At 29.0% G+C, this 13989-nt stretch overlaps 1 protein-coding gene across 3 annotated transcripts in view; it reads right to left on the bottom strand.

Annotated features, from left to right (window-relative positions):
• Positions 1-9563: 9563 nt before the first annotated feature.
• LOC129981942 (suppressor of lurcher protein 1-like) overlaps positions 9564-13989 on the bottom strand; it is a 554298-nt gene continuing 549872 nt past the window's right edge. For all 3 annotated transcript variants that reach the window (XM_056093005.1, XM_056093007.1, XM_056093006.1), the window contains exon 8: positions 9564-10339. In XM_056093005.1, coding sequence (XP_055948980.1) covers positions 10269-10339 — 71 coding nt within the window. In that variant the 3' untranslated portion in view covers positions 9564-10268. The remainder of the gene's footprint in view (positions 10340-13989) is intronic.

Genomic DNA, 13989 nt, shown 5'->3' with positions numbered 1-13989 from the left:
TTCAGTGCCTTCGATGTGGCACTAAAATGCATTGGAACTTAAGAATCTTGTTATTTTCACGAATTCTCAACCTTACAAAGAATTACTTTAGCTGTGATAAGTTGGATCTGAAAATGCAGGAATGTGATGTTTTGATACGTAAATTGACCCCTGGAGGAACGTGATGCAGTTCTGACGCCTTAGCTATCTTGCTTGAATGCCTATGATCGCGAGTTATGCGTGTGCGCTGCATGTGTTTGAACTAGAAAACCTAATTGGATTAGTTAATCACATGATGCTCATCACTTTTTTTTCCTACAGAATTTGAAGATTTGATTAATTTATACTTGGAAAATGTTTCAGAAAAAAGAATAAAGTTTCTTGAATTTAATAATATTTGTAAAAAAATAAAAAAGAATTTCGATAAAATAATGTGAAAATGAGAATTCGTTTGCAAGCATTTATTAAGTCTAAACGGTCTTACGGTCTAATAAAAAATTTTCCTATAAAAAAAATCAAATTTAACTTAAGAAATTTTCAGACTGTTCGTGATTTATTTAATGACCTAACAAGGCACGTAGCTTTTTAGATTACTGCTTGCTGAAAGAGAGGGAATGAACTTTTGATCTTCCTGAATTTCTACTGAAGGATTTCATCAGAAGTTTGCTTGTTTCCTTCAAGCAACAAATGCACCTTTTTTATTGCTAAATTTGCACCTTAAAAATTTTTTGCACCTGTAGTTCTATAATATATTACTGGAGACTTTTTTCACAAGACAAGAAAGTTGAATTTATGAATAATTCATAACGTTTCATGATTAAAAAAATAATTTAGTAATTAGTCTACTGGCATACCAGCGAAATATAACTCATTAAAAAATCCAGTTAATTAGCGATATTTCGCTGACTTCAACATTTAGAATAGATATTAATATTCTCTATATGTTTCCCCGTTACCAAGAGCTTAGAATCTAGCGTTTCAAAAAAAAAATCAGCGGGGAAATTTTAATAGGAAACAAAGTATATATTTCGGGGCAAAAAGACAAAACATTAAATTTCCAAAAAAAAAAAAAAAAAAAAAGTATTCACAAAAGAATGTGAGCTTTCAAAAGATCGCCTGTGTTGAAAAATTCAATATTTTCGTGCAATTTGATATTAAAGGCTTTATGAGCAGTTTTATAAAAGAACTGCATTTACTAAGTATAAAAAGAAAAATTAAAACAAATTAAAGAAACTTGGTTTAAACTGAAAGAATAACTAATAAAAATGGTACCATTGAATTACAGGAAAAAAAATAACCAAAGAATCATTTTTAAAGGTCTTGAAAAATTTTCCACTCATTAAATTAGTTTCTTTTAAAGATTATCACAATTTTCGCTTAAGGAAAATTGATTATTTTTTTACCCCACTCTTTCATCCATTCTACTTATTTCAGCACCTAAAATTCATTCTGCAACTTTTAAAAATATTCCTTAATACGTAAGAAATCGAATTTCAATTAAGTTATTTGAATTCTTGAGCGCAAGCTAAGCAAAATTAGAAAGGGGAAAAAACCGCGCCGAATGATCGCGTAAGAATTCAAACATGCTCGAAACACTTTGGATAATTGCATCTGGCATGCGAAAGAAGTTATTATTTGAAAATGCTGGCTGCTGTAGAACGTTCGTTTTGTTTTTGAGACGTTCGGAGCGAAATTCGGTTATTTATTTTGCGGATTCAATTGCATTAATTAGTATAAAGCTTTTAAAAGCTTTTGCTGCTGCTTCCACTTCTTTCGCGGAGACAAAATAATGAACTTTCTGAATGAAAAGCTAAATTAATTATCTTCCAATTTGCGACGCGGAAGTAATCAAAGTCATGGATTTTTGCTTGCTTTTAGTTTAGTTAAAAACGCAATTTCATGTTCGGCGAAATTTTGCTGTGATTGTTGCTTTCAGAGTTGAGCTATTTACCGACCAATTCGGACGGAAAAAAAACTTTCTGTCTAAGTGAGACAGAAGTGCGTCAACGAAAAGGATGATAAATGGAACAGGGAATGGAATCTTTTTTTCATAAAAGAACAAAATGGTTCAGTTCTGTTCATGACATGTTTAAAATGCAAGTCATCTACTCTTTAATTATAATGAAATTAGGTCTTCTTCGCTAAATTAAATTCCAAGTAGTGAATAATTACCTTACAAAATGAATCTGATCCATTTTTACAAGATCCACTTTATTTTTATTCAGCTTGATTTATTTCATGTTAATAGTTGATTATATTATTCCTTGATGTGTTAGTTGGCAACTTTGCATCATTTTACCTTTTTGATGGTATTATAATTCTTGAATATATTTAGAATTAAATTATTAGTTGATAGTTACTTTTAACTAAATTGCAGCACTTTCTGTTAGAAAAATGAATAAAAAGTTATTTTAATCACGAAACATATTTAAGATCGATAAAACTGAGCTTTTATAAACATGTCTCTACCATTGTATGAAAAATTTTGAATACGCTATTTTTTTAAATGAAAAATGTGTACATCAAAACGAAATCGTGAAACAATGAGATAATGGAAACAATATCATTGAAATATTAAACCACAATAAATATTATGAAAAATGATTTTGATAATTATGTCATATTTCACATGAGATTAAATCCCAATTGGATTGATCAGCTCCTCACACTTTCAAGGTTTTTTTTTTACTTCCATATTTTTGAAATATACAATTTTTAATACATTAGTAAAAACGAAATTTTTAACTTTTTTCATCTCTCTTACAAAATTCTTAAAAATTGCTCTTTGAAATGAAATGGGTGTTGCGTATTTCATGTATATCATATAACCATGAATGAACTCTCATCACATACAATGATGTGTGATTTCAATTATAAAGTTTTGGATACTTTAATCCGAAATGAAGTCATGGTATAAATAGGATATACATCTAATTTGGAGATTTGAGCCCATTTTTATTTCAAGCGGTTAGAATATGCTCAAACTAACGCTCCGTTTTAGAATGTTTGGACATTTGACTCATCATTGAATAAAATATAAGTTTTCAAGAGAATTTCATGTTTGGACATTGAATAATGAACATTGTTGGCCTTGCTATATAATACTCTTAAGTTCGAATGCATTGAGAGTCAACCAATAATAAGAAATTGTCGTTCTAAAGGTCCATTTCGATTTCGTATTATTTATGAGAAAAGAAAGATTTCTCCGAAAATAAAATAACATTTCATAAATACCTACGCATCTCAATACTAAAAAAAGTGAATAAGTCATTTTAGTGTCATCGTAGTTCAATAACATAAGAATCGGATAAAAAATAATTTTTTATTGAACTGATATTATATCGAAAAATGCTGGAATGATTGCAATTGCTATTTTTATATACTTTTTTCTACTTGGAGATTTGTAATTCGACGCTGAAAGTGAGAGAGAACCGGAAACCTATTAGCATAATAATCACTACGTGAAAAGTAACAAGTTCGACGATAAAATCATCCACTGTGGAGTTTCGTAACCATGGGATAGTAAGAATAGAGACTGAGTGGACGATGTCCATATTTTTTTCAATCATTTTCTTCGCAGGCATGTGTCTTCAGTGTCGTAACTACAATGGGGTAGGCAGGGCCCATGTCCTGGGCGCAGTCGCCATAGGGCGCAAAATGAAGAATCGATTCGTTGTATTCAAAAGAAAATTAAGTTTATAATAAGTTCTTATTCCAAAGAATTTTAAAAATTGAAACGGTTTCAGCAAAATGAGAGAAAACTGAAAGCTTTCAAAGACAATAATCTTCCCCAATTGGGAAAAAGGACTTTTTAGAAACTTATTGTTATTACTTGTGCCTATTTTATGCGTTTCACTTAAGAAATCGAATTTGAATGAAAAGCAAGGAGCAGAGATTTTAAATCTTCTGAATTTATATGAACTTTGCTTTTTGATTTCCGCGAAAGCAACGAAAACTCAACAGCTGCATACCTGGAGATTTCAAAATTCAAAAAGGTTGTATGCATTTCAGAAAAGAGATTTCAAATATCGGGGCAGTAAAACAGGTTAACAGAAACTATGCACCTGAAAATCATGAATATTAGAAATTATTTATTTGAGAGATGTATATTTCAAGATAAAATAATGAATGAAAAGTACTTGTAATGAAATTGAATTTCTCCGCTTTTCTAATTTGTAGTGCCAACAGATGACGAGGGAGGGAGTGCGACGCCATACTTTCATGTAAACAAGCCCGAAGGAAAAACATTTATTTTCCCTTACTGAAACTTCTATTCATCAGAAAAATAAAAGATTAACTGTATTCTGAATGACTGATCTTTTGGAAGTTGCACTTCCGATTTTGAATGCTAGAAATAATTTTTATTAAAAACAAAAGAACCTGTCATGCAAATTATAAACAACAAGCATTTCGATACAATGGATTAAGATAATGCCGAAATAATAACCAAACATCCATCTTACATTTTTATCACAGGCACATTCATAAATTTATTTCTTTATTTTTAAATAGCATGATACAGCTTGTATTTGATATTGCTATTATCAAAAGATCTCGACGTTATTTAAAGTTTTATCACCATCTCTCACAGCTGCAGTGCATCAAACAAACTCTGTGAATTGATTCTTTGAGTAGAGACTGACTTCAACGACATCATGAACACGTTCGCGGCTTTAAAAGAGAGGAAGACACATTTATAACATTTATCCTTTTACTTTGTACTTTAATTGTGTTGAAAGTGCCATTTTACATGATATAGATAAATTAATATTGTGTTCATTTTAATTCATCTTTGAATTCGACTTTTCAGTTTTTTCTATAATTTATTTCATGTAATACATTTCAACTTTGTCGCAAGGTGCTAGATATATTATTAATTATAAATTTCGGTAGATAAATTTAATGATATGCGTAAAATACTTTTACATATATTACAGATACTCATTTGAATCACCGAGACTTATAAATCCCTTTATATTTGTTATCAGCTTTATCTCGATATTGACAATGTCCGTATTTTGTTACAAATAGGAGTGATAGAAAGTGTGATACAGATAGGAATGATTTTTGATGAGTGTTTTTCTAATGTATTCAAAGTTCAAGTTTTATATATATATATATATATATATATATATATATATATATATATATATATATATATATATATATATATATATATATATGATTCTCATGCGGCTCTGTTCCTTTAAGAAATTCAAATGAATCACCATTGACCGATGTGGATGGTTTAAGGAGTTTTAATTTTGCAGGCTCGATGATGAATAAAGTTGAACGCAGTGAAATTGATTTTAATCGGATTCGGTTCAGGAACGAGGCGCATTTCCATCTCCAAGGATATGTTAACAAACATATCTGGAGGTTCTGGGCCACTGAAAAACTTCATCATGCAATAGTTCGGCCACTGCACCCACTTAGGCTCACAATTTGATGTGCGCTATTTTAGTAAAGGCATCATTAAGCCAGTTTTTTTTTCATGTATATCGAAAACGTCACCGGTGAAGCATTTTTTGAAGTGTTGAATGATAGTGTCATCTCATTCTTTCATGGTATAAACAAGACAAGCGATTATTAGTTTATGTAAGATGGTGTTAGACCTCACCTTTTAGCGAACATTTTCACAATAGACCGATCGGGTTGGATTCCGTTACCAGAACAGTTAATGGTATAGTCGTCGCTCGTACGGTACTCGCCGGATCTTAACCCATGAGATTTATTTATGGGGATGTCTGAAATACACAGTGTATCTCACGCAGCCCTCAACATTGGACGACTTGAGAGCAGCAATTGAAACCGAGATCAAGGAAATTGGAACAGATGTTTTGCAGAAAGCAGTTGCGAACTTCTATTCCAGATTTCACTATGTCATTTGTTCGAACGGCTGACGTTTAGAAAATCTGTTCTATTCAAAATCTCAATAAAAATTGATTTTCACTTGGTTACAATAATGATCGAAAATGATTATAAATGTGTTTAATGGCAAAATAATGAAATGATCATTCTGTTTTCATAACTCAGTTATAAAATATAATAAAAATGACCGAATTCTTATTTAGTGTTTCAAAGACGTAGGATAAAAACTTCATTGATATTCAAAATAACAAAATTAGCAGAATTCCAACAAAGCAATGGAAGATTGAGAATCTCAAATAATATTCTTTGCATTGTATTTGCTCGAAAGAGGCGGCAGCCGATAAGAGGAATATCTGCATATGGATGCATAAACCTGTATGACATCCGGAAAGGTCATTGTGTTGGCTGGGAGTACAGAATTAGTGGATGTACAATATAGGCTGCACTTTAGTATAGGAGAGCGTATAGAATAAGTATAGTTGGATGTACGGATCTACAAATAATCTGGAATACTTATTTTACGGATAGGAAGTACAGGGACGAGAATAATACATGCAATTCTTCAACCTTTTACTTTACGGCATGTCTATTAATGAACGACTGCGCTTGATGTATCCAGAGTTGTGAAAGAATAACGTTTGGAGCTGTGTATAGGACTTACAGAGCGGATCACACGATATGAATCTAAAAGGGTGCACATGGTATGATCTAGTAAGATGAAATGTCTTTAGAGGTACAAAGCCTCTGTCGTAATGCGTCGGCAAGAGCCTAATGAATGAATCAAAAAATATTTCCTCATTCATTTCTAGATTACTGAATAAAGAATTCCATTCCAAGTCACTATTCAATCCCTTTAGCTATTCAGAAAGACTACATTTCCATCCGATACAGCAAGCAATTCAAAATGTTCCCTTCCTTTTTTAAAAAAAACATTCAATATTTCCACAAGTTTATGAGACAGCATTTTATATATTAAACTGAATTCCTGAGAAAAAAAATTTCATATCATATTTATTTGTAGGGCTTGATCATTCATTATAATTTCTTCGAAAAAGTCATTGAGCTTTTGTTTTTAGAAATAAAAAGGTGTTGCAAATTCAATAAAAGTGCATTTCATGACACCTTTTCAAAAGATCTTAAGACAGGTATAAACGCATATTACCTCATTCTTATATAATTAAGTTGTTTGTAGCTTTTGAGTATTGTCAAATTGTATGACCATTGTTTGTAGCAATACCTTTCCGGAATTATTAATTGGGTGTATGCCACTTCAATGTCACTTTATTCTTAAAAAAAATAAATTAGTAATGCTTCGTCTCGGGACAGTGGCAATTATTAGTGGGAAAAATGAAAGTATTTAATACCAAGGACGTGCACTACGGGGTGGTGTGAATTTTGAAGAATCTTTATCGATTAAGACATGAGCCGATAAACAATTTCTGAAACTAGAATCTGATTAATGACTAATTGATAGTCTCTTAAAAAGAATTAGTTTGTGGCATATTAGTATTAATTGTTAGTATACAAATTATTTACCTGAAATATTGTGGATAGGATAGAAGAAAAATACAAAATAGCTTATTTCATGTTTAAAAATTAAAATAAAATAAAATCTTTTTGAGAAATTCGAGTCATGAAAATAAATAGAAAATTGCAATAAAACATTTTATTATATTTTTTTATATAATTTGTTTACAAAGCATTGTTTTACATACGATGGAACATTATTTATAAAATCATTACAGTCTTCTTCCAATTTTTTTCCAAACATGCGTAGATTTGCAATTTACCTCTATACGAAAAAGAACAAATCAGCGTTGAGAGAAATAAATGCAATCATGCAAATCCAACTTCATCTTTACAAATTACACTAATTCTGAACATCATGAATACAACATATGTACTGCTTCCAAACAACTAGTTTTAAATTGGTAACATAATTTCGTTATGTATGCTGAACACTATTTGTCATTTTCTGCCAAAACGTTTGACCCTAAACCATATTTGTTGATGAAGAAAATTTTTTCGATATTTCCCTTTTTTGGAATCATTTGTTTTAGTTTTATTATTACTGAAATAAAAAAAATACAATTTTAGTAATGCTTTAAAATCTCTCATACTATTATCAACTTCAGAACATACAAAACATTTTTACATTTCAATAATTTTCAGTTCAAAGTTTACACACAAAATTTATTTTTTACATAATCCAAATTCTAAATACTGTTTCAATCATATAAGTTAATGCCCTTAAATAAAATAAGAATTCAATATTTTATAAGCTGTGAAATATTTTAGTATTATTTGTAGTAGCTGGCAAATAGATAAAAGCAATTTATAATTTAATTACAAAATAAAATGTTTTTAAAATAATAAGTGAGCTTTTCAAATGCAGATAAATTAAATTTAGAGGGTTTAAAAATAATATAAATTATATCGGCAATCTTAAACGTTATGTTTAGTTTATATCGATGGTTTGTTAAAAAATTTTATACTTAGTGTTCTAATTTGCCAGATTTATATCTGAGTTAACACGAAAAATTGCAATTTACTGTGCATCGTAAAATGGTATTTTTATAGCAGAAAATTCGCGAATATTATAAACAAACGTGAACCCTTTTTCCATTTTTTGCTTATTATTTTTTACTTTCATAATTTTAATTTCTATTTCATTAATTTTCCCATTATAATTTCCATTTCTCCATTGATCCATAGTTAAGGAATGGAATGATGGCAGTGCATTTTCAATTATTTTGATATTATTCTCGTGCTAAGAGGAAATAATTTTATTGACGAAATTCTTTGTCTTCCGTCACTTTGAGAGTTACTATTTCAATGTTCATCATCTTAACTTGAAAGGTTTAAATATTCTCTGTTGCCATAAAATGAAATAAATAAACAAAATAAAATAAATTTAATATTTTTTGATCAGTTATTAACAGAATAACTGAATAGAATCTCGGGTAAACTAGTAAATAACTTTTCAAATTAATGTATAGTAAGAAAATCCTCTTATCTCATAGCTCTTCGAAAGTTTTCATTTTTACTTTTCTAAAATAGAGTTGATATTTTGTGACATTAAAATTAACATTTTATGTTGAATAGAATTATAGATAAACTAAAAATATATTCGAGATATCTACGAATTGTTGTGTAACAGATTAAAACGATTATTTTGTCATTCTTAGATTTTGTTCGAAATTCAGTATATTGTAGAACAGTTATAAATTTCAAGGTCATTGAAAAACGAATTATAATACGATTTGAACGTTTCTAGAAAAATTCTTTGATAATAAATCTCTAAAATATGCAGATTTTTATTATTCCCCATATATATCACATAAATATTTTAATTTTTTTTAAATTCGGCAAATAATATTTTCCTAATAAAATTTGTTGATTACTTATCAACAAAAAATGTAAATATTTGAATTCATATTCAGTAAATTTGAAATGCCATCAATAACTGAAAAATGCATGATAATAGCTTAAAGATTATCAAGTATCTACGTATAGCAAACATGAATTTTTCATAGTGTAAGATATGAGTTAACAGAAACTTCGCTATTCTATAATGCGAGATCGACAGTGTAACGGAGAAATCAAACATTTGATAAAAAATATAGTTTTTCCCCTTTCAGTAGAGTACCACTGATTAGAATATTTACATGGAAAACTATCATCTGAATAAATAGTTTATTTATTTATTATTATTATTTCTTTTTCTTTTTTTTTGCATCCATAATTTTCAAAAATCTAAATCGCTCAGAAAATCTTCTTCAATTGTCGGGAAAGTGCATAAAGTCCATGCAGACGCCGTATTACCATAACTGTTTTGTAGGAAAAAAATTCAAGCATTCACATTTTCAAATTTTCAAGAAGATAATCGATTGACTTTTCTTTTAAATGTTTTAACATGCTGAAATAATTCAAAGTTGAAGATGATTTGGCCGATGAAAGAGTTCGCAAGAACGAATTGCATGTATTTTTTTTTCATGAAAAAGCTAATTCACTTGACAATGAACAAATGATTCTTGCCGAGAACAATTCTTTACCTTTGAATCGGAAAAGAGTACAAAGATCATAAACACTCACATGCTTCAGAGAAATAGTTTATGTTTCTGATAGTAGATGGCAGCACCATACCAGAAACAATTATACATGCATTGTTATTTTTTCCCCCCCCAACCTCTGTAAAGAAAACCAACCATACAAAGTAGCTTCCTTTCTAACCATGATAACACATTCAAGGTGAAAATTGAAAATCGTTTTTCTCTTTGTTCAGTTCAGACATTTTTCCAGAATTTCCAGATTTTTCAACAGTAGTAAGGTGCCGCAAAACGATTTTTTTTGTTCGTTAAAAGCGACTGTTCATCAAAAGATATCCAAATTTTTTATTCCACCAAAGAAATTTCTATTTAAACATTGATCATCAGCATCACAACGACTGGCACCAGTATGAATGTGTAAGTACTCGCTCGAACATCACCTGAAAGAAATAAAAAAAAAAAAAGGCATTGAATGAAAATAAACTAAACCTAAAACAAGTTTTTATAATTTTCAGTAATTATTTAGAGTTAGGTTTTCTTTAATTACAGGTGTTCCTTTAATGAATGTTTTAATTTTTTCTTCTTCTAGTCTCAAAAAAGAAATTAGTATCAACGTAATAAATAAGAAAATTCATTACCTAGTTACTCATTTTTATGTTCAATTTTGTTCTCGTATTTCATCTAGTCTTTTTTTGTTGCTATTATTGTAAATAATTTGTTTTTAGATATCCGGATGAGCAAAAAGCTTTGCAACTGCGAAATAAGGCGTGTGCGAGGCCTTTACCTTTTTCAGTCTGGAAAAGAAAAAGGCTCCGGCGAAGTTAATTATTCATAAAAATATTTCTTTTGACCGTCTTCTATGATGAATAAATGCAAAAACTTCTTCGTTGGAAATGAGTTGGATGGGAGGAAAATTATTCCATCTTTGTTAGGAAAGACCATCAATAAAAATTAAATGCAAATAACAGCGTTGCTTAAGAGAGGAGTGAAAAAAAAATCATCTGATAAAAAATTCAATTAGCATTCAAAAGGCCAGGTACATTTCTTCTAAAAGGTAAGCTGGTAGAAAAAAAATATATATTCAGCCTTTCAAAAATCAAAAAGAGAAAGAAATAAGGGAAATTGAGAAGAAAAGGAAATAATTACTCTTCTTTTAGCATTAATGAAAAGGGATTACGGTATTAATGATGGAATTGCAGGTAAAATGATTTATTATAAAAAATAAATTTTAAAGAATTATAATGTTGCATTCAAGATGATTATTATCGAACTTCTAATTAAAGTATTTTTACTCATTTTATGAAGAAAATACTTTTCTAACGCGCAAACTTAGAAATAATGTTAGAGCAACACATTGGAATGAAATTATGTTAACGAAAATATTTCCAGATTATTTTCAAGTTACTCTTAAAGATTTTTGCATCAATATGAAGGTTTTGAACAATTAATTTTAATTATTAGCATTACAGTTTTTAGTTCTTTGCTTTAAATTTTGTACGATACATTTTTTTTAGATAAAATGCAATGTTATAATTCTTATAAAATTGATTTTTTCTGAGTCGCGAATCTTTTATTGTATTGACAATTTACAAAGAAGGCATTTCAATCCTGAATCGACAGTATTTCACGTTATATGTTTTTTTATTAACTTAGACTTGAGTTGAATCTTAATTATTTTTAATAAATTAATCAGTCCTTTCACTACTCAAATTTAGAAAAAGCACACACACACTTTTTTACTTCTTGTGTAGCGCGGGCTTTCAGAGTCTTTCAACTGCTTATCAGCATTATTTTGACATTAGTCTGGCTGTATGAATGAAATATTAATATTCAATTATAGAAAAGCTTAAAACACGGTGTCAGTTGTCTTCATTCACTTTTGCCTTTCATTTGTTAATACTTTACTTCCGCTGGTGCAGAAGGTGACTTCAAAAACATTGCTATCACAAGAACAATAAAGGATGCGATTCATATGAAAATTATTCTTGTTCTTTATCACATTTTTCATATATTATACATTAGAATTATTTTAGTAAAAACTTTCGGAGATAAAATACTTTATATTATTTTTAAAATTTGTAATTAAAATATTTTCCATTTCAAATATAAATTAATAATTTACTTATGAAATTAAAATCCTTTCATGTAAAATATTTTTAACGCCGAAAATATTTTTGTATTAAATTTTAGAATATATAAACCCCTTTTCAAGATATATGTATTGAAATAAAAGAGAAATTTATAAAAACAGTGGTAGAGCAGTTCAAAGTCGAAACTTTCTGAGCAAGGGAGTAACTATAAATTTCCTTACGTCAAAATTATCTACATTAAATTTTCTAAAAAATTAAGAGTAATTGAAAGAAAAACTGCACAAAAAAGAAATTGGTATTAATCAAAGGCAAAAATCTTAAGTTTTAAGATGTTTAAAATTTTTTTGGGAATAATTTCCTCCGATATTTCTTTGTGGAAAAAAGCATAATGTTGGTTAATTTTTCATAGTCTGAAGCCGCTGCTGTCATAGAATATCTGATTCGTTTGCAAATAAGAGCTTTATTTCTTTTACTTCCTTTGGATTATTGATTTATGCTGCTTTCAGGCTATTACTTTGAAAAAAAAAACTAATAAAAAATACGTATTAAATAAAAATTAAAATTAAAAAAATAATTGTAAAGTAGTTCAAATATAAAATTAATTTTAATATGTTTAACTTTCTAAAAAAATAGTAACAATCTTAAGAAAACTGATGTGTCATTGAAAGTGTGTAATTTTGAACTTTAAGATAGTTTAAAAATATTTTTCCGAAATTTACTGTGGGGAAATGGGCGAAATGTTAGCAGATTTTTTTATTAATTAAATATTTAATTAATATTTGAACTTAGAAAAGTTGACTCTATTTTTCCATTTATCTTAAATAATAAGTGGGCAAAATTTGGTGAAGTTCGCCTCAGTTCTTGGGGAGGAATTTATTTTGAATATTCATACATAGCAATAATGACTTTTATTTATATTATAACTGCTAAAGGTTTTTGGCATTAAAATAGTTTTTCCTCTATTAGTTAAATGAAAAATCTTCACTCTGAGCCTTTTTTGACCAAACGGAAAAAGAACGGAAAAACGGAAAAAGAACTAATGCAGAATAGAATCAGAATTTTGATTATTTAGAATACAGTACTTTCAGACAGTGTAACGATATTTTATTTCTTGAATTTATTAACATGTTAAGCGCCATATGGCTCCTCTGGTGACTGACACTGAACTTTCCATTAGCAACTGTCAGCCACTGGTGACTGACAACATAAAATACGATATAAAACAACAACAACCACAACAAAAAAAACATTCAAAAGCTTTTTCTGAACAAAATATTTTAATGGGTGTCATTAAAAAACGGCCTTGTTTGTAAGATGAATTTAAACATCGAAAACATCGTCAGAGATCACGGACTAAATGGAGAGGAAGACAATATCGACGTGGTGTTTAAAGGGTTAAATAAAGAAGGAAAATTCCTTCCAAAAACATTTGGAAATATTATTTAAAATTGGTAATAGTAATTGTTAACTCGTTTATTGAATATCTCGTCTGAAAATTTGTCTATTAAATTGATGAAATGATTGATTAGTAACAATAATGAGAATATATAAAAACCTTTACTTTATTTTAAAGAAAAATCAAGAGAATGCTTAAAACAATCCAACATACTTTGCTGCCACTTGAAGGGAGGCGTTTTAAGAGAATTATTTGATAGATGTTTTTACACTATCATGCTTACAAGTGACATATACAACTACAGAATCTTAAGAGGATTGGTTTAAATATTTATAAAAAAAATAATCGCACAGTAAAATGAATTCAGAGCACTTGAAGACGAATAAAGTACTAGAAAAATTCCACACAAAAAAATAGTCTGTCCCGTCTGTCTTAAAAGTAGTCTAAAAATTATTCAGTCAGTTGTCTTAATGACATTGATTTGTTCAATTTGAATATCGTTCATTCGGAGCTGAGGCTAAGTCTTATTTTGGATAAACATTCTAATTTTATGTGGTTGGTTGACGGAGCATACGGTCTTTGATCCGCTGCCTCCCAAGCATCG

This window comes from Argiope bruennichi, chromosome 8, assembly GCF_947563725.1.
Source record: "Argiope bruennichi chromosome 8, qqArgBrue1.1, whole genome shotgun sequence".
NCBI lineage: Eukaryota > Metazoa > Arthropoda > Arachnida > Araneae > Araneidae > Argiope > Argiope bruennichi.
The sequence above is the reverse complement of the archived record's forward strand: the minus strand, read 5'-3'. Positions and strand labels throughout refer to the sequence as shown.